Below are 21,781 nucleotides of genomic sequence, written 5' to 3' on the forward strand. Positions count from 1 at the left end.
AACCCCAGATGAGGCTTTTTGTACCTTCCTTATCAGCAGTAGGGCTTCTGAGGGATTTTGATAAAAATCCATCACTGCAGTCTGATGAATTCAGATCTGCTCCTCTTCAGCTGACAGTGAATAATTGTTACCAGATTTTCTAGGAGATATTTTATTTACATGTAATGTTGCAGAGTAACTTTTAAGTGCTGGTTTCAAGTAGGTGGGAGACAGAAGTATCAGCTTGTCAGAAACTGCTCTGAAATAAATCAGTAATGGGATGTTGGAAATAGTTTGGTGTAATGCTGATGAGCTGTGTTCACCTTCTTAACAAGCTGCCAGCCTGACGTTATGTCTCCTGGATTCCGAGTCTCTGAGCAGGCTGAGAATGCCTGATGTTAATAGGGGTAGGACTATATTTAAGTGTGTTTCTAGATGTTTATAATCACACATGAGCTGTAGAAGTATTTAATAAGAACCCAAGGACCTTCTGGATATCATCGAATGTGGACAACATCATTTGGGTGAAGTCATATAATATTTGCTGCCTCAGAGCTCCTACATCAAACAGTTCTGCCTCTGAGGACAGGAGCTTTCAGCCTGAAAAAAGTCCTCTATGTATGAACCAAATTGCACCTTGAGGGTCAGTGTGGTGACGCTATTCATAAAACAGTCTCCTAGCCTATGTCTGAACTGTGTGAAGTGGATTGGATCTATTTCCTGATTCAAGCTAAAAGTTTTATTCTCATCCATGAGGAATCCGTCAAACTCACATTCCGTATGCAAGTGAAAGAAAAAAGAGAAACAAAATAAATCAAATTTTATCTGTAAATGGGAAAGATGAAAACTACCACTTTTGTAAACACTTTCAAAAAAATATCAAATGATAATTCCAGGGCAAACTTGCTGAATTTTAAGTTACACATTTTTCTTTTGATCTATAATTGCTGCTATGGTACTTATTAAAAAGTTTTACTGTGATTTCTTTTTTAATGTAATGAAAGTCCATGCAACTTTCCATCCTGACAAAGGATGACAAATAGGGTTTATAGGTCCGGTTACTTTGGATGAGTTTGTACACTGTTCCAAAGCTTTTCCAGATGTCTCCATCAGAGTTGTGTGAATAATTAATTTCTTTGTTTTGTGGCAGATCCAAACAGTAAAAAAAATCATTTTCCCTTAATACAAAATGTCATTTTTTTTGACCTTTTGGCTAGGTAGTAATTTTTTCAGGTGAAATGAAACATTTTATCCAATATGACAAAATAAATTTAATTAAGATTTTGAATATTTTAGTCACCTGTTTAAAATGAAAAGGAGACAATTCTGGAAAAATGTGTCCTAGTTATTCTAGAAGTTTAGGTACCTTTCACAATATTGAGTAGAAATAGGTGCCTGGTGGAGTGCTGAAAACTAAGGTGAGGTAGCTGAGAGGGATGGTCTATGTTCCCTGATAGAAACCAGCCTGGTTTTATTTTTTTAATTTTAATTTTGTGAAATGTGACATGTTCTCCAGAGTGTTTTAAAATCATAAAACTGCCACTTTTGAAAGTAAAATGCCCTGTTAGAGTGCTTCCAACCAGCTAGAGCTTCAGCATGTGTCTCAGCAGGCAGTATAGGAGCTTGAGTATAAGGTGGTGGTTCTCCAAGGCCAACACCTGTGTTGTGTATGCACACCTGAGCCTGGTCCATCCTGAGGTTGCCTGAGGCTTTGCAGATGCTGAAGTGTACTTCAGGTTTGCTATCCATTGAAGAAGAGTGTGGAAGAAAAGGGGCCTAAGTGAATGATGTGGTTTTTTGAAACATGCTGCTTGCCAACTTACAATGTTTCTCTGGACAAGAAAATTAATACAAATGGCCAGCTGCATTCCAGTGTCTTTCTTTCCCTGTAATTGCTCTGTCATATGATGACACTCCCACGCAGCTGCTAAAATGCTCTTGTTGTTGTAGTGGTTAAAGGAAATTGCTGCAATTAATTTTGCTGTCTTTCTTCTCTTTGATGTGTCATTACAATTTCTTGGATAATTTTTCAGAGATTGTGTTCTGTTCCAAACCAGTCATGTAGGGGTGAAAAGAATAGGAGGGGAAATAAACATTTGAGCCTCATTTATATATGCTTGTGGTTCTGTTTTGGTGTAGGTACCAGCCGGTGTAATGAACACGAAACTGTACATGTACATGCATAGTTTCTGTTGCTTGCATACAAGTGCAATAGACAAAAATAAGACTTCTCCAAAAGTGAATAATCTGAAGAAATAAAATGGATGCAGGTGCCTTAGTCAAGCTAGTTTTATGTCCTAATGGCTATAAAGAGTGACCAGACCGTGAACTCTGAGGTTATGCTTCATTTATTGGGTACAGCACGTTATGTTCTGAGCAATTTCTATTTGTAGTCTTGAAGCAGTTTTGATCTTCAAGTTCACTACAGACTTGACAGTATTTTTCCCTCTTTTCCTTGGTTGCAAAATAATCCTCTCTTCTGCTAGTTCCAGATGCTGCTGCAATGAATGTTAATTGGTTCAGTGGTGGGTACAGTAGATCCTGGGATGGAATAGACTGTGGAGCAGAAAGCTTATTGCTTTGTTGACTGGATTTTATGAATGAAGAAGGGGAGAGGGTAGCCCTCCCAGTTTCATCACATGAAAGTTGTTGTAGTTAAAAAAGATGTTAAACTCAAAAGTGATATTTCTCAAGCTTCCAGACATGGGTGGAGCTACAAATTGAAATGGTGAAACTTTAATGCTTAAAGCATTAAACAAAATTATTTGAAATAATCAAAAGCATAAACCCAGAAATTTAGGGCAGTCAGAAATAATAGGGTTAATAATCATTAATTTTAGCTTCTAATTCCTTAAATAGATAATGTTAGTTGAGAAGTGTGGCTGAAGCTGATCATTGCTTGTGTTACCTTGCAAAGGAGATTTTATCTCTTTTCCAATATCATCTTCTTTGTGTTATGACGACCTTCAGGTCTTTCATATAATTCTTATAACTAATGTAATAAAAAGAATAAAAAATAGAACTATGGAAATATTTCTATACCCTAACATTTGTGGAAAAAATGAAGTGCAGAGAAGTGAGCTGGCTGTGGCAGAGTAGGTGTCCAGGATCACATTAACTGAGATTTGTTCACTTGCCACCCCTATACTGTCACCCCTATGGCCATTAGACTGTGTGACAAATCTGCATTGCCTTTGCCTACTCTGAGTTTTTTCAGAGTCCTCTTCCTCTAGCAATGTCTGTCTTCCAGGGCTGCAGCAAATGCCAGGTGGGCGATGCTGCCCAAGACAGTGTGCCTTTGCCAATGCAAATGCTTATGAAATTAGTAAAAGGATGTAGCAAAAGCACATAGGTGCAATCTGTAAATGAGAAAAACAAATGGAAAGACTCACACATTGATTTTTGGTTTTAAACCTCTCCCCTGATAACTATTTATTGAAGTGAACCTCTCAGGGGCATGTTGAGGGCATTTGAAAAGATGTGAGAGTCTACTTCTGTCTGCTTCCTTTTCCCCCTTCCAATGACTATACATTTGCTTAAAATCTATGATTGCTTAAAAAGTGATTACCTAAAGAGACCTATTGCCTCAAACAATTTTTCTCAAGAGCCACATAACTATCCCTTGCTTACGGTTGATTTAGGTTGTGATTGGAGCATAGCCTGGTACTTTAGTAAGGAGGTCAAGTAAATGCTGAAAACCTCATGGTCTCTTGGGTGCAGCTGAACATACAAAAAAATCCAAGTCTTGCTGCACATGACCTCAAGTCCCGGGGCAGGTTTACACAAAGCATAAACCATCTGAGGTGGCTGGTGCTCCCTAGCTGCCCATTGCTCAGCTTTCACGCTCCTCCTTCTGCCGGGTTATTTCATCAGTTGGCTGAACACTTAAACCAACAGAACAGACCAAGAGAATAGCAGCCCTGGTGGGGTGGGGAGGGGAAGGAGGGGAAAGAATGAGGTAGGGAGGACAGCTTGTATTTATGAGAGTGTCTTCTGAGTTTGTAAAAGTCAGGCAAGAATGCATAACCAGCCCCATGAATGATTTTAGCTGGATCTGCTTTTGATGGGAAACATTTTGCATAGTGGTGACCTCTTACAAAAATGACAAATTAAAAAAAAAAACAAACCTCAAACCTACTTGCAAACAGCCTGCATACTGGCATAAATTTGGCGTAATGTAATTAACTGTTGCAGAGACAGTATTTTGGTTAGCAACTAATGCATTTTGCATAGTATCCTTCTTCACCTGTGCAGGGAAAGATTCAGGGCATGCCCTTCAAAAGAAAGGCTTTCACATGCAGCTGACAGTCCATTCCTACACTTAAGATCACTGGGAATGGCTGCTGCTGTCGTCCCATTCTCAGAATGCGATGTCCTGTGTATTTTATTTGCAAGCCTGAACTCCCTTAGAAGTAGCACAGCTCTCAGTGGTAAAAGAACCAAAAAGTAGCATCTTACTGTTATCAAAGTGTAGCCTGAGTCTCAGACCTCTGCGTTACAGCCCAGAGATGAATGATAATTAACATGCTTTAAACAACTGCTAAAGGGTTTTGTTCTGTAATAATGAACTTTTTTTTTTTTTTAATTATTTGAAGTGCTTGGGTTTTTGTACAGAAAATATGTATATGTCTCCCTTCTTGCTTTATGAAAACAGTATGATAAACTTTCGCTAGCAAACTGGCAGTCAGCCTTCCCTATCAATAATCTTATACAGTAGTTGCTGTTGTTGTTATCGTTATAATTATTATTAGCAGTAAGATTTGTTGTTATCTTAATAACTTCCAAAAGTGCTTGTTTAGAGGGGAAGAAAGCTTAGGCCTAGGATTTTTTTACCTTGCCTAGAGTAGTGACTGTTTTAAAACCAATTAAGAATTAATTCTTGTTTACTTCCCTGCATCCAGGTTTTCTGCTCACACGCTAAACAATCCGCCCCCCCAACTCTAACTGGGTAAGGCTTTCTTTCCTTTTTCTCTTTGAGGAAAGTTCAGTTGCTTCAGGGTCTTTTTTGCCTTTTACTGATTTGCAAGAGACACAACTTGCACTTGAGTTCAAGGAGGCTTCTCCACCCCAAGGACTTTTTGTGGCTGAAAGGACTAGCGAGTGCGCTGAGAGCTGCCACACCTCCGTTCTAATCCTGCCTCCTCCTGGATGAGGCACTTAACCTCTCTGTGTTCTATCTATAAAATACATTTAATAATACTTAATAGCTTTATTGCCCTTTGAAAATGTAAAGTGCTATGTGAGTGCTGATTACTTTTATTATGTTCCCTGATGGAAGGCCTCAATGTATTTGTGTTAACTGGTACTGCTAATGCACTTTCTGGAATAATCTTTGGTTAACTAAGTGAAACAGTTGCAAAATAAAAACCTGTGGTTTAGTCAAGGCAGACGCAGTTACACATGCAAGGAAAGGCAGGGCAGAAAAGTACTCGGCGTGGATCTGCCTGTGCTGTGTGACAGCCGCGGCCGGAGCTACAGCGCAGCACAGCTGGCCACCCCGCCAAGCTGCGCCCCGCCAGGGAGCGCCGGGTGAGGAAGGAACCTCCTTTGGGTTTTGGGCACATGGCCTGGCCACCCACCACCGTAGGACAGATTTTCCCAATCAATCAAATCCTGCAGAATGATTTGCTCGAGCTGCTGCTCAGTGAGAAACCCAACTGTCCCCAGCGCTCACAAGAGCTCCGAGCTAGGGGTCAGCTCCCAGGCTGGGTGTCCCCCTGCCCTGCCGGGGCACGCCGCGGGCCCCCCCTCCCCGGAGCAGTGCCGGCCAAGCTGCTGCCCTGCTGTGGCCTACTGATGTCGCTCCTGGGCAAGCCAGCAGTATTTCATTTCATAAAAATGTGGCCAGGGTTTGTCAGGAGGAGACAATGTATGTCTGACCAGTGGTGCTTACCTGTCACTACCCCTGAAGCGTTCCCACAGCCCTAAATCCAGATTGTGTTGGTGTGAGATATTGACTTTGAGTAGATCTGCTTCCACGTGGCTAACTTCCTTACAAGCTGTTTTGGTATAGGAAATTTGAAATAGGACAGTGTTTATTAGATCTGATGTATGCAAGAGACATTCAGTGGTAGCTTAGGCTGGTGTGTACCTGAAGAGGGAAGGAGAGATTCCTGTCCTGAACAAGGCATTGGTTATTTGGACCAGGAATAGCCTCAGGATTGTTTTTGTCTCCTCATCCTGAAAAGATATAGAATGAACAGGTCTGAAAAAGTATGCACTTTTTGTGCAAGTGGAAAGCATTGAGTGAAGTCATGCTAACTTTCTATATTCCTGGAAGACAGTCAAAATTGTTCTCATTTACCTGAGAAACACATTTTGGAATCATCACACTGCAGCTTTTAGGGAGAAGCAGAACCGACCAGGTCCTAGACATGGGACCTGAAATAAAAGTGAAGAATGTGACACCCCTGCGGCATCCCACTCCAGGGGACAGCTTCAGGTGGGGAGTCTGGCAGGGGTGGTACATCTATTGAACCATGAGGCAGGTCTCCTAGGGTGAGCTCAGGGAGGACAGAAACCTCCTGCGGAGAAGGGCAAAAGCTGGCTTGATCTTGACCTTCAGTATGAACACAGGCTGTGAAAGTGGGGCCTCATGGTCCTTCTGAGTTTTTGGGTTTTTTTCCCCAAACCCCAAACATCCCTAATTCACATTATGTTTATGCCTGTAAATTGTAATTGTTATTTTTCAGAAAGAAGTTTAGAACCATTAGAGCTGAAAATGGCAAATATGAAGTAAAAAAGGAATTAACAGTAATTAAGAGCAGATGCTGTTCTCTCTGATCTCATCTCATTTTGTTTCTGACAGACTGTTTAGACTTAGAGGAGACAGTGTATAAGTTTGGATTGATATTCTGTTATATTATAGTTACACAGGCAGCAAAAAGAGAGAATTCTGAAAAAGCAGACAGAGTATTTAGAGGCTCTTACAAGTGTGCCACTTGCGCTGTTTACCTTTCAGATTTTCCTCCCTAAAACTCAGGAAATCGCAGCTAATTTTTTTCCGATCCCACTTACAGAAACAAAAGTAATGTCCCTTTATAAAAAAATGAAAGAATGAGACTCCTTTTTTTAGCAAAATGTTTGGATTGAAAATGTATTTTATACATTCAAACATTAGATCTTCAAAATAGGTCTTGATTTAAAACACTGGAGTTGTGTAAACAAGCCAATAATTTAAGTGCCCTCAGAAGAAAACTTAATAAAAGTTTCTTATATTATTTTATGAAAACCTGTGGAAAGAAGTAGGAATAAGTAGCATTATAGAAATATCTGTGTGAATACTGAGACTAATGGAAAAAACAGTGCTTGTGATTCTCTGATTCACTTGTCCTTGACCTCTGTTTTGCCCTGCTGTTGCTGTGTACAGACAAGGCTATAGTCAAGGTGCGAGTTTTAGCCACTTCTTAGCTTTCATCTACCTTTTAGCTAAGAGTTTTCAGAGCTTAGCCTTAAGAGTTGAGGAGGCTGAGTGATCCATTTAAGTTGAGACCAAAATGTCATCTTACGTGCTAGATAAATGCGTAGATGCTGTCTCACTTCTCTGCTTGAAGTGAAGAGGCTGGGAACCGAGCTTGTAGCACTACAGCAAGCAGATATCTTGTGCATTGATCAAACAGTGGTGACTGAGCTATTGGCCCTCCAACTTGCTTTAGGTTAAGAGAAACAGATGCTGGTTTTCCTCTTTCTGGCTGTTTCTTGAGAACAGAGCTTGCTGTAGGAATTATTTTTCTGTTTGTCCATTCAATCTACTTAGATATTTTTGTCTATATAAACCTCTTTTAATTTGGTTGCTTTGTTGAATGGTTGCTAGCTATTAGGTTGTAGCACTCACCACTGCTTCCCTGCTGTCTTTACCAACCTAATTAATGGTTTTTTCTGCATGTGGCCTACATGACCATTGCATAGCTGACATACTGTATTGAGTTGTAAATAACAGCCTTTTGCTGTGGTTGTTGCCACTTTTCAAAACAGTGCATTAAGACAGAAAAAAATAGTGGTTCATCTGTGCAAATTTGAGACATACGATGTAGGAATGTTCTGATTTCCCAGAAAATTTTTGTGTAGTATAACATCTGATATTTTTTTGCTACAGGGGATATTATAAAATATTCTGTTGCTGTCAAGTTAAAGACATTCCAGACAAGCAGGCAGTGTGTTTAGGAAAGAAATAACCTCTGCAGTTCAATAGTTAGGCCTATGTTGTTCAGCATACTCATAAGTTAGCTGAAAAAAAAGGCATGACTAACTGTCATTAAAAATATGGATTACATTGTTGACTAAGGTAATGAAGACAAGGGCAAACTGAGAAACTATGCAGTCCTAGCTTACTGTCTGAAAGGATATAGCTGAACTGGAAAATGCTCCAAGAAGGACAAAGTGAGTTCAAAGGTGAACAGGATAACTTTTAGGTGAGGAATGATTGAATATGCTAAAAATATTTGGAAAAAGAGAAGATTAGGAGTGAGATGATGACATAGGAAATGATGGTGTCTTCCAATACAATAATTAGGTGCATCAAATGGAAATAAGAGATTTTTTTCCAGAACAACAGGAGATTGTAGTTTTTCTAGAATTAACTCAGAGTGTGAAACTTCTTACTGGAGAGTACTATTTCCAGAGTATATAAAAAACCTGAAGTGGATTAAATGACTAAGTAGGTTCAAAAAGCATATGGACAAACTTGGGACAAAAAACATTAAGGGACATTAAGCACAAAAAGACCATCTTTGGCTCTAAAAGTCCCTGAGCCACATACCACTGGAGCCTGAGAACGCTTTCTGTAAAAGCATATGTTTGTCCTGCTGTATGTTTTCCCATAACCATCTGGTATCAATTGCTGTTGTAAATGGGATATTTTGCTAGATGGAGTTTTGCTATTGCTTTTAAAACTTTTTACTGCTTTTTCTTTACTTTCCTTCAAAGCACCTGGAGACAGAGTCATTCTCTGTGGCATAATGCTGTTTATTGTCATGCAAATATTGGCTGAAATTTATATTTCAGGTACCCTCTGTGGTAATTAAGACGTATGGTATGAACATATGGATCAGATGAAAAAGAAGACTGCTTTATCATTTGTATTGAGAAGAGGAATAGTCTGGATACCTTGTAGCTGTGTCTTAAGAATATTAGTAGAAGCTGTAAAATGATGATAATTAAATGATCCTTAAATAACATTAAGTACCCACTGGAGGATTTCCTGTTTTAGGATTGCATCTGCAATGACACTGGATATTTGGTCTCAGGGAAAGTTAATTGCTAGAGAAATAATTTCTGATAAAATAGAAATCTACTTATTAGGTCAAAAGTCACTAAGATAAATGATGAATGTATTACTTTAAAAATATATGATTGGTAAAATTTGACATATATGTTGTTGTTAGTTATTTCAGAGGACTGCAGGGTTCACAACCTATGTTACAGTAGCAATAAGATGAAAACCATCTAAGCTTTATTTTGTTCCTTACTATAAGCAGACCATCTTGCACATAAACCACTTCTCTGTTGTTGTCAGGGTCTATGTTTTATCTAATACTACTTCTAGCAGTCCTTGTGTTCTTTCACGACAACCATTCCCTTTAGGCAACTGCCCAAATTCCCAGTTTACAAAGAAACTTGCTTATACCTGTTGTAGATGGTTGCTGCCTTCCTTTTTTAGGAGAGTAGGGTCATACAATTTTGGATTCCCAAGTCTAATGTCACCTCTAGAGAGTCATGTTTGCCAAAATAGGGCTTTTTATAGCTTTTTCTCCATGGACCCACTGCTGCTTCACGGTGTCTTATTGTCTGGAGGAGAGAGATTTGTATTGCATTGTTACTGATACAGTACATACTGCTGCTTTCTATCAGAAAGGATAACCAGTTTAGTTTGAACATTACTGTTTTGTGTTCTACACATAACAAATTTATTTTCTACCTACTCTTAGCTGAGTGCTCAGAAGACCTTTCTGGCTTTTCAGAAGTTGAGATTGCCATATATATACAAGAGTTTGTGGAACAGTTATTGTCTTCTGTGTTGCAATCACTCAAATATAGTTAATTTATCTGTATATGAAAAAGGGATGATCCAGCCATGGCTCTCATTCTGAAAGTTCTTTCTCCTGCAAAGCATATGATGTATGAATGGCTTAATGGCAGTCTAGATCCTGTATACTTTGGGCACGCAAGGATTTTGATATGTTTCATAAAGTCAAGCAATTGGTCAGTCTGGTGTGGGGAATCAGATGTAGGTTTTATCAGTAAACTGCAATTAATTCATTTATCAACAGTGAAGGTCTTCCTTTTTCCTTAAAGTACAATAACCAAACATTTAGAATTCAAAAATACTTTTTCTTTCAAAACTCACCAGCATTAAAAGAACACTGATATTTGAGAATGCAGTGCACATCTACACATAATTTTAGCAACATTAGTGCAGCTTGCTCTGATGAAGTGACTAATGATTTATTCATAATCTAGTTTAACTTTCTGTAACATTATTCAGAATTAGCTTGCTTGAACGAGAGTAAGTCTTAAAAATAATAATTAGTTGTTGATTAATGTTTCTAGTGATAGCAAATTCATGGAAACTTAGTATGTCATTTAGGTAACTACTTTTTTTTGTTAACAATGACCCCTCATTTGTAGTCTGACTTGGAGCGTGTTTAGCTTCTACCATGAGCTTCTTTATGTTATGCCATTACCTTCTGTAATGCCATTCTCTTTTTCTTTAGATATTTACTCATTGCAGTCCTTTAACCTATTTAGCCTCACAAAGAGTAACTAAAGTCCTCTTCTTCCTCTTTAGAAGGCATGTTTTTCCATGCTGTATTAATTTTGATGTTTCTTTACCATTCTGTCCAACTTCTCATCCTGCTTGAAGATTGGTTACCAGATTCAGGTAACGCAGAGGTAATTTAACTTTCTTACTCTCTCAGCCTTATTAGAGGTAGCTTCCCACTGCAAGTTCAAACTGGACTCATTCTTCTTCATTGTTTCCAACTCGTCTTCATAGCTGCTATAGTTTCCACCTTGTATATATGCTTAATGTTCTTGGTTTCAAACATTTGTCTGTATTTTTATGATTAAGCTAGTGAGTGATTTAGATTGCTCACATATTCAACCTGCTTTTTGCATTATTTCCCACATGCCATCATGACATCTGAATCATGATTTCTTTTTTTTCCATATCATTATTAACAGCTGGTCTAAAGTAAAGAAGTAAATGGTATGCCATTCCTTTAGAAATAGAGCAGCATTACATGCTGAGATGTGTCATTTAAAATATTTTAATTCAGTTAATTTGTTGCATGTTTATACAAAACCAAATGTCTTGTGGAAGTCTGGTTCATCAAAGCTATTTTTATCAACTAAACTTACAACGTCACCTAAAAAGCCACCAAATAACCAAGGTTATTTGATACATATTTTATGAATTACTGTTTATGTGTATTATTATATTACAGACTTTTAAACCTGCATTAATCAAGGTTTGTGTTAGCTGTTTTGTAGATATCAGGCTAACAGATAATTCAATGTTTTAAACCATGGAGTCACAATCAGTTTTCTCTTTAATCCTAGTTTTTGGGAACTTCCTTAGCCTCATTGAAATCAGAGTTAATATTCCAGACAGCAATAATTTTCTTGGCCAATCCTTGTAGGACTTTTTAATTCAAAGTGTTCAAGTTCAGGTACTTAAAGGATGTTAACATTGTTGAGCAGTGTATTTCTATTCTCAGAGCAGGCTAACAAAATACCCCTCCTTTGCAATACAACTGAGGTACTTTATTAGCTTTCTTTTTTAATTTCTCTGTTTAGTTTTTGTAAAGATTACTTAGCCTCAGTGCAATCTGAAATTTCATGTGCAGGGATGTGGACAAATAGAGCTAACAAAAAGGTGGGAATGAAAAGGGCTTTGAGAATAGGTGTAGTAAAAATAAAGATCGAGACTGTGGAGAACAAAGCAAAGCATTTTGACATCCAGAATATTGTAGAATGAGCAGAGTTTTACAGGAAAGTGAATCACCACAGTTGTAATAAGCTCATTTTTTCCTGCAACAATCAAAGCAATCTGCTACAGAATAGTGTGCAGCCACACGGAATGATGGCAATGTAACTGACTTGTATTGCACTGATTGCAAACTTCAAACAGCACATGGGGACTTGTGTCCCTGCATTGCTGCGGTACTCTTCAAGCATATATAAAACCACTATATTATTATGTATCATACGTACCAAGGGAATACTTAACAGAAAACATTATGTTTATTGTTTGTTCTCCATATAGAGACAGCAGTTTCTTTCTGCCAATTTCATTCTTGAGTGCTGCAATCAACACTGTAGTTAAGAATGTTGCTCTTTTAAGTTTCAGCTCTATTGTTTCAGGCTGTTTGGTGGCTCATGCAAATGCCATTCCATCAGTCTGTGAAGTCTGAAAGTAATTTTTGCATTTGGTAATATGGAAAAATACAGAAAAAGACAATTTTTTTCCTAATAGTTACCACTTTCATAAAAATAGCAGGTACTGAAACTGTCTAAATTCACTCCTAATGATTGGTAGATGAGTTTTATTTCAGACATGCCAAAGCTGTTTCCTTGTTTTTGAATGATTCTCTATGAACAGACAGATTAGCTCTCTCAGATGTTTCAATTAAAAATAATTGTATTAACAAATGTTTTGTAGAACATAACATTTTCTAAGTACTGACTTGGTATATGTCTGTAGTGAGGACACAACACAGAAGCAAAATCACTGCCCTTTACTGGGCTGGTAAGGTAGTTTACCCTATCACTGGTATTCTGAAGACTAATATGAATCAATTACACTTGTAAAAAAAAAAAAAAAGAAAAAAGGCAAAGTTCAATGAAGTGGTTCATTCATAACACTGAGTAAAAGAAACACTGAATAAAAAGATAAAGTGTATTTTAAGGGAACTTCTACATATTTTGTTTTAGGAAGTTCATGTTAATTTGAAAGAATACGTTCTGCTAGGATCAATAAACCGTATTATGCAATCTCTCCTTCACTTGTATCTTTGGATTGAAATTAACATTTATGAAAAGTGAGAATCTCAAATAGAGAATGAACACAAGAATGACCACTGTCATTATGCTTTTATATCTACCTTCATCATTATTCTTTCATATTCATATTTTAGTATTGTTAGAAGCAATCTCTTCATTTTGCATTCATTGTTGCTAGCATTGTTTAAATACAGAGTAATACAGGTTCACCTCATTCCTCCAGGTGCTATAGCCCAATAGAAATATAAACAAGTAGTTCATCAGTGAATTGTGATTGTGCAGTGATCAGCATCTGCTCCCTACTTAGTTTGAAATGCTGTATTGGGCCCTCTTCCACACAGATACAGCTCCTGCAGTATGGTGAATTGTTCACAAATCTGTAAACCAGCATTCCACCAGGAAAAGTGGTCTAGGATTAGGTGATTACAGCTATCATTTCATTTTATGAGGATTTTTCTGTTTTCCATTTTCCCTCCATCATGCCCCAGGCAGCGTGGCACTGGAGCAAACAGTTGCCCCTTTCTTCCCAGGCTAGTAGCAACAGGTATGGGGATGGAGATGCTCACCTGGCTCTTGCCCTGCTTTTGGGGCAGGGTACAGCCAGGACACAACCAGGGGGCTGGAAAGTGCTGACTGTTCTGTAGGATGGAACCAAAGTGGACCTAACGATAGACAAAACTAGCTCAAATGTGAAGAGAACAAATGCCTGTTTTATCGCTTCTTCTTTTTGGTTATACAGCTCCAATGCACCTTTTAACCTGATTCTCTTGAATAATGCTGTTCTACTTACAAAACTAGAGGGTTTTTTTACTGTCTCCTATTTATTCTTTCAGGATTTGTGGATTTAACACTCCATGATCAGGTCCATCTACTGGAATGTGCCTGGTTAGAGATACTGATGATTGGCTTAGTCTGGCGCTCCATGGAACACCCAGGAAAGCTTTTATTTGCACCTAACCTATTACTGGACAGGTCAGTCTGCACATTACTGTGATTTATTGAAGTTCGTTTATTTCTATTGCAATCAGATTCATTTTTAGCTGATAGTCATCTCACTGATACTACAATTTGACGGTACTTCCTATGTTAAACAAGGTTATAATAGGTGAGAGTGGAAAAGGAACTCTAAAAAACATAGAAATGCTCTGGAATGTGATGTTAGTCATTTGTTAGACAAGTAACACATCTGAAATTCACCTGCTGCTGGAAGTACTTTCAAAGGCAGCAGAAAAATTCTCTTATAATCTGTACTGTTTGTTGCAAAACTAAATTATATTTAGGATTAAATACTAAACCCTATTCATTTTAATTCAGATAATTATTTTTGTTTACCAGAAATCTTCTAAGTTATTCTTGGTTAGAATGAAAACTGGAGTCATGTATGTAAAACACATACCTGTTTGCTGCCCTAACCCTTTTTTAGTCAGTCTTGCCAATATGCCATAGGTATTTCTAAGTGAGAGAGAAAAAATATGCATCTCTGCTCTACAACAATATCCTGGATTCTAGCTGATAGCCATCATTAATGAAAGCAGGAAGACTGACAGATTTTTAGCATATATTCTAACTATCTTAATGCAAACTCAAGTTCTTTTTTTTTTTCCAGTCATGAAAAATTTCAGCCTTAGGAAAGAATGTTGAAAGAATATAAGCAGCAAGCAGGGGGGTTGGTAAATGACTGTGGCTAATCTAGGAAAAGTTAAGGTAGAGTCATCCTAGGTATTGGTAATCTTTAGCTGAAGACTACCACCCACACAGCAGAGCTGGCACAAGAGAGAGAGCTTATGTGTGCACGCTGGTCACTTCAGTGCAGAATTTGAAATCTTGGTATTGAATTGAAGGTGGAGGAAAGGGTGAGCTAAGGAGATGTGAGCTGAGTATGTGGTGAGGCAGCTAAAAGTTGCCAGGTTCTGGTATCATGTAGCTGCCGAGGCAGTGAGCTGCAGCAGAGGGATGGCGATACAAAGTCAAGGGCAGTGCCTTCAGCTACTGCAACCATTAGCTAGGTGAATGAATCAAAACTCTCCTTATCAGAAACATCTTTGGAGCACGTTGCTCTGTCAACAGTAGGGTACTGAGTTATGATTGCATTTGTGCAGCGTTAATCCTTTGGTTCCTCTGCCCTCTATTTGCAAAAGAAACAAGATTTAATTTTTATATTTTAGTAAAATACAGATGCTAATGCCTAACAGTATAAAATAATAAAACATATTTCACAGGAATAGCGAAACATTTATTGCCTTAGGAAAAAACCCTATTCCACTTGTGTAAGCACATGACCTGTGAGCTTTGGAACTAGATATGTATAAAACACATTTTCATTTCATATACAGAAAATACCTGCTGCCTAAATATAAGTATAGTCTTCTCAAGAAAACAGAACAGTTTAAAAATAATTTCTTAGCGCACCTAAGAAGTAAAATTTACTACTTTAGGAAAGTAATTATAGCATAAGACAAACTTCCTTTACACATTCCAGAATACAAGTTGTGAGAAAAAAATGAAAACTGAAGAGCAGAGCCAGAGTACCATTTTTCCTCCTCTTAACTAAGAAATACAGCTAAGGAAACATTTGAAACTTTGGTCTTCCTCAACTAAACACCTCTGTGCACTGAATAAAATGGACTCTGAGCAGTTGATTCACAGTTTAAGCCAAGTCTGCTGGATTAAAGAAAGCAATTTAATGACTAGAACCACATATTACTTTAGGCATCAAAAAAGAGTTAACTTCATGATAAAAACAGGCTTTTTTCTTTGTTTTCTGATTTTCAAACAAGGCTGTTTCTGGAAGTATAGCTCTATTACATCTCATTTTCAAATAAGAAATGTGTTTCTAAAGTATTGTACACTTGCCTCACTCTACTTGGTAAGGATATTTACTGAAACTAAAATAACCAATTAATTGACTCTGGGAAGCACCGATATGTTAATTAGTTAACCATTTGCTGATTTACTAGTTAATTAGTGCTAACAGTAGTTTGATGTGCTAATTAGACTCAGGAAAGTTGCCTTTTGAGAGCATGATAGGGCAAAAGTATATTTGCCCTATATTTGTCAGATTTGAGAGGGCAGGACAGTGCCTGCTTAACTCAGTGGAGTCCTTCCACTGCAGAAAGTATTTGGGCAAATACCACAAGAGTGCAAAAAAGTTTCTGTTTTTTTTTTAAATGTATTATTGTTGTTCATCTAAATGATGAAATTGTCTAATTGAATGGCTAAAATAATGGAAAAGATGGATGGTCTAGTACAGTTTCCTTGCATCTGTTCTTTTCTCCTTACCCATCAGCATATTCTTTACAGGATACTCCTTTTCAATGTTTTCATCCACAGCATTCTGTCCTGAATTCCCATCATGCTTTCCTTGTTACCTCATCTATGGGCTTAACAGCATTTGCAAACATTAATTTAGCTACTGTCTATAACCCAGAGTCACCAGCTTCAGAAGGTAAAATCTAGACCTGCCCCTAAGTTGAGTTTTTCTGGACTTAGTGCAAATTTAGTATTCTTAATATAGAGCTTTACCACATTTTGCATATGCCTCTAGCTCTCTCTGATCATTCTGTGGCAGACATCCTCTCTGATATGCACATCACTTTTATTTTTTACATTCAGGCTTCCCCTGTTTCTAACAGAATCTTTCTGTCTAGAATCTTGGAGACAGATAGTTGTTTGTATACATCTGTACATAAAGGCAACATCAAGTTCTATTATGCAACTTTTTTACCTTTTGGCTAGATAAATAGAGCTTTGTCTTGTTCATATCTGTCTGAAATGCAATAAAAGATTTGAACAAATAAGATTTTTCTTCTCCCAGCTCACTCCTTCTACTTGGCCCATATTAAATTAAACATGAGTTTGTCTTGTCTCTGGAGATCTTTTAGAGACTGTCTTTTCTCATTCCATGACAGTCTACTTGTAATATTTTCAAATAAATACTTCTATAACTTTCCTATGTAACTATTCACACTTGGAAGACTCCTTGAAAATACCTGTAAAGCAGCCCTTTTATTATTAATTTTAAGTTAATTCTTAAAATTTTGCTTTACCCATAAAAAAAAATTACACACCAACTAAGCTGCCAGTATGTGTAGACTACTGCCTTCTGTATGGAAGAATATCATTACATTATTCCTTCCTATTCCTACTCTGCCTTGTAATTAGATAGGGTATATCTGGGGTAAGGCACCCTTGCTTATTCTATTAACAAACTACCTACACACTTGAGTCTTGGTTCAAAATCAGGACTTTTAGCAGTCTGCCAATTACATATAACTGGTACATTTTTGCAGGGTACAACTGATGCTATTTAAAAAGCTCAAATGACAATAATTATAGATTAGAAAAATAAGCCCAATTGGGAAATACAATGGCACACTCACAGTGCTTGCAATTAATGTACAGTACCTGATACAATTAAAGAAAGCCCAGAATAAATGCAAATCTTCTATATTCAGTTTCTGAAAATTATATCTTGTATAAGGCTAATCTAGAAGCAAAGGCTTAAGTTTCTAATGGGACAAACCAGATGTTTCCTGTCTGGAGTGTTCCCAAGAAACCAGACATTAAAAATGTCATTAAACCAGGTCTGAAATTTGTCAGGCCTGCCTGACAATAAGCTGTTTATAATTTTGAAGAAAATGTATTGTTTCTTCGGGAATAAGAAAATAATATTTTATTGTATTTTTAAAGGATTTGTTGCATTCAAATTTCATGCTGATCAGAGGTTACTCAAAGGTTTGAAACATAATTGTAAAGAAACTCATGATAGAAATAGCTGAATTGCTGACTGAGGTGGGTGACTTTTCACCCGAAACCTTCTCAGCATCAGCAAAATGGGAAACACTGTGCTGCATTTTAAGAAGGTGGGTGGAACTTCTGCCCAGTAAGCCTGGGCACAATTGTAAGGAAACTGATGGGACATCACCTAAAGAAAAGAATTGGCTGAGGTGCGAATAAACATGGCATAGCAGTAAAGAGCATACATTTTGTAAGAGGAAGCCATACGTCATGAATAAGTTGGAGTTCTTTGAAGAAATTAACAAGCAAGTGGATGATGGAGATCTTGTTGGATTTCCAAAAAGTGTTAACAAGATCCAGATTTTATTTAGACAAATGTAAACTGATGCATATAGGAGAAGAATAATCTTAGTCTTCATAAACTGCATTCTGAGTTGATTTTTCCATCTCACTGTTAACAGTATTCGGTTCTATGGATCCAGCATTTCTGGCTCTCTAGCCATTGAAAAGTAAATAGACTGCAGCTTTCCCCTCAATAACCATTGCAACTGGAAAAAGAAACAGAACAGGACATTGCTATTCCACTGTTTAAATCCGTGCTGCATCTGTGCTTGGGAAACTGTGCTTTTTTGATTTTCCTTATCTTAACAGGACTATTGAAGAAACAGGAAAGGTAGCCAGAGGGTTTGCATAAGCAATCAAAGAGAGAGATGAGCCTTTGTACATAAAGTAACTAAGTATAATTACTTCTCTGCCTGTGATGCTCACTAGAAGAAGGGAAACAAACCAGAGATGATAGGAATTGCATAAAGACATGAGCACATTGAGAAAATGTATGTTAATCCACAGGTTATTATCTCTTCCAATCTAGCACTAGAGGTAACCACTTGAAATCAGATCAAAATGCCTATACTCCTAGCCCAAGGTGAAATCTAACTTTGATATGAGCCAGTATGGCTGCTCTAATGTTATGTTCTAATGTTATTTTCTTATCATGATTAGGGGAAAAAAAAAAAAAAAAGTCTAGCAGCAAAATATCAGTCTAGGGACCTACAAAATTTCAGTTAAATGTAGTCAGTATGTCCATAATCCTACCAGGTTTTCTTTCTTTATATGGAGAAATCTAGCCTGCTCTTCAGGTTTTTTTCTTGAGACTCTTGTTCACTTCCTCTTCCAGTGCTTGATGGAGCTCTTTCATTCTTTTGGAAGAAATTGAAGAATTTTCCCTTTACTGACTTTCACATTCAGTGATGGTAGGAGGCCATGGATCTCTTTAAACTGCAGCTAGGATCAATTGTATAAAGACTTGCAGCATTCACTGTATGACTGGACAACTGAATAATTTACTGTTTGCATGGCTTTGGTCTGAAAAATTCTCACCACATCTGAAAATAAACTTTTAAGTTTTCTGTGCAAATAGGTTTTTCCAATGTTTTGATAGACAGAAGATTAGACACAATAGAAGAGCATCAGGATGAAATCCAAGTATGCTTTGCTAGTCTCTCACCTTGTGAAATGTTTCAGATGTCTGAGGACATCACACTTGTCTGTCACTTGAGTAAATGTAGAAGACCTTTTGGCATTGTGTAATCGTGGATGCATTAATTAACATTGACTTATTAGAAAAATGGAAGCAAAGTGGTCACAGATGCTTGATTCAGAATGCTTCATTAGTGACCTGCTGGTTTTGTTTATTTCAAAGGGAAAACGCCCCTAGGCAACAAGTATATCCAAACTTGCATTTCAAAATAAATCTGGAAAACAATTGTGCATTTCATTTTCATCCCATTTTAATAGCAATAGATTTTCTGATGGAAACCCAACTCAAACAGTAATCCTGTCAGCAGGCTACTTACTTAATAGAGCTGAATGGATCCACTTGTAGAATGTTAAGGAATCTCCTGAAAGAATTCGATTTCTCTTTCACCCCTCACTTCATTCTTGGATTTTGGGATGTATTATTGTATTGTTGAACACATAGAATGAAAAAAATATTGCAAGCAATAGAATTCTACACCTTAAACAATGCAAAAGGAATAATTTCTATTTAACGTAAATCAGTCTTTACTGTGCCTTGGAGCAAAATTCAAAACCTACGCAATGTAATTCAAACAACCTAAACATAAATCAATAGGACCCCTTCAGAGTTTGGGGAGGTGTTGGGTAATGCTCAAAGTGGTGAATTCAGAAAAGCACAGGAAAAGGAAGAAAATTACTCCCTCTCATTATGATCTTCCTAATTTTCAGCTGCTGCAGAAAGAGGTTCCCTGGGTGGGTTTGTAGGCACAGAACAAAGGTTTTCATAAAGAATGAAATAATTTCTGGATTCAGGATAGCCCCTACACAAATTCTAAGATTGCTTGTTCATCTAGTCACTCTGACCTTGGAAGCTCAGGCCCCAGTTCTAGGTCATGTTGAATTCTGATGATGATCTTTCCAAAATTAACCTTTCTTTGCATTTCTGACATGAAGTGAATTTTGAAATATTTTTGGCTTTAAGGTGATTAAGTCTGAATGTAAATTAAACTGAAAAAGGCTTTTCTGTCAACAAGAATAACATTTTTTCAGCCAGTTATTGTAACTTTATTATTCCCAAATGGAGAGCCTTCATAATAATTTTCTAATCTAAATGTCACATGTGACAAAAAAATAATCTGTTTTCTTAGAATTATTATAGCAGCATTTTAGAGATATTTCCTATCTGACATATTTGTGGATCCATTTCACATCATATTTTACCAAGAAAAAATTAATTAAAAGGGTACTTAGTAGTCTCAGACCCAATTCACCACAGTTGAAATGTGTAGTGTGGTCTTACTTTATCTGCCTACGTAAATGATTCCTCTTGATCTAGTCAGGAAAGACACTTAGTCATGACTACATGGCTCTGAGGGTGAGGGTCAAGGGTGTAGGAGCCCAGGCGGTCAATCCACTGGGGCAGCTGAGGAGAAAGGACTTGAGGAAGAGTACACAGATCCTGCGGGTCAACAACTGGTTGCATAGCTGGTGTCAACAACAGGGATTCAACTTATGATCAAGAAACCTGCTCCCAGGATCAAGGATATCTAGGAAGAGATGGGATCAACCTCATCAAATGGGGCAAAAAGCATAATTTCCACCAGCTGGCCAACCTGGTGAGAGAGCTTTAAACAAGGAACAACAGGGGAGAGAGATGATGACCCACAATCAAGTGAGGAAAGTGGTAGACTGGGCTGGCAAGAAAAGGGTTCAGGGTGATGTGGACAGGAGAGATGTTGTAATCAACATATCATAGTAGTAGGAGAGCCCCCTAAGTATGTATATGCACATAAATATGGATGTGCCTACAGGACAGCCTGATTGAGAAAGCTCCATACATTTTTTTGGGAAATTAGCACAAGTAGATGTTCTCTGAGCCAGCAATGCTCCCTCATGGCAAAGATGACCCATGGCCTCCTGGGCTGCATTAGGAAAAGCATTACCAGCAGCTAGAGGTAGGTGATCCTTCCTCACTGCTCAGCCATGCTGAGGCAAATCTGGAGTTCTGTATTCAGTTCTGAGAGCCCCAATACAAGATAAACATGTGCATACCGGAGTCCAGTGAAGGTCCATAATGATGATTACTGGGCTGGAGCATCCTTCATGCAAGCAGAAGCTGAGGCTTGGATCTGATCAATGTGTATAATTATCTGATTGGGGGGTGTGGGGTGTGGAGGGGAGTAAAGAAGACAGAACAAGATTCTTGTCATTTACAGGACAAGAGGTTGTAGAGTCTTAGTCCTTGGAGATACTGAAAACCCAACAAGATACTGTTTTGAGCCTAACTGTGATCAAAATGGCCATTTTTTATAGCAAAATGCTATTTAACCCCATGGGTACTGACACACAACAATAAATAAGCTAGGTATTTCTCTTCATCATCAGGCCTTGCATTCGATATTGTGGTTTAGTTTACTCATGGTAGTCTCTGCTTTCCTCTTTGCCAGCTGTTTGGAGTTTGCTGTTTTGTTCTAGAGCTTTGAGGGCTATTTTTTTTAATTTTATTTTTTCTGCTTACTTTCTCCCTAACCTTTTCCACAATCTC

The 21,781-nt window shown here is 37.7% G+C and overlaps 1 protein-coding gene across 2 annotated transcripts in view; it reads left to right on the forward strand.

Annotated features, from left to right (window-relative positions):
• ESR1 (estrogen receptor 1) overlaps window positions 1-21,781 on the forward strand; it is a 197,338-nt gene that overhangs the window by 151,797 nt on the left and 23,760 nt on the right. For both annotated transcript variants that reach the window (XM_005446565.3, XM_027815754.2), the window contains one exon: window positions 13,815-13,953. In XM_005446565.3, the coding sequence (XP_005446622.2) occupies window positions 13,815-13,953 (139 nt within the window). The remainder of the gene's footprint in view (window positions 1-13,814; window positions 13,954-21,781) is intronic.

This window comes from Falco cherrug, chromosome 6 (genome assembly GCF_023634085.1).
Source record: "Falco cherrug isolate bFalChe1 chromosome 6, bFalChe1.pri, whole genome shotgun sequence".
NCBI classification, from domain to species: domain Eukaryota; kingdom Metazoa; phylum Chordata; class Aves; order Falconiformes; family Falconidae; genus Falco; species Falco cherrug.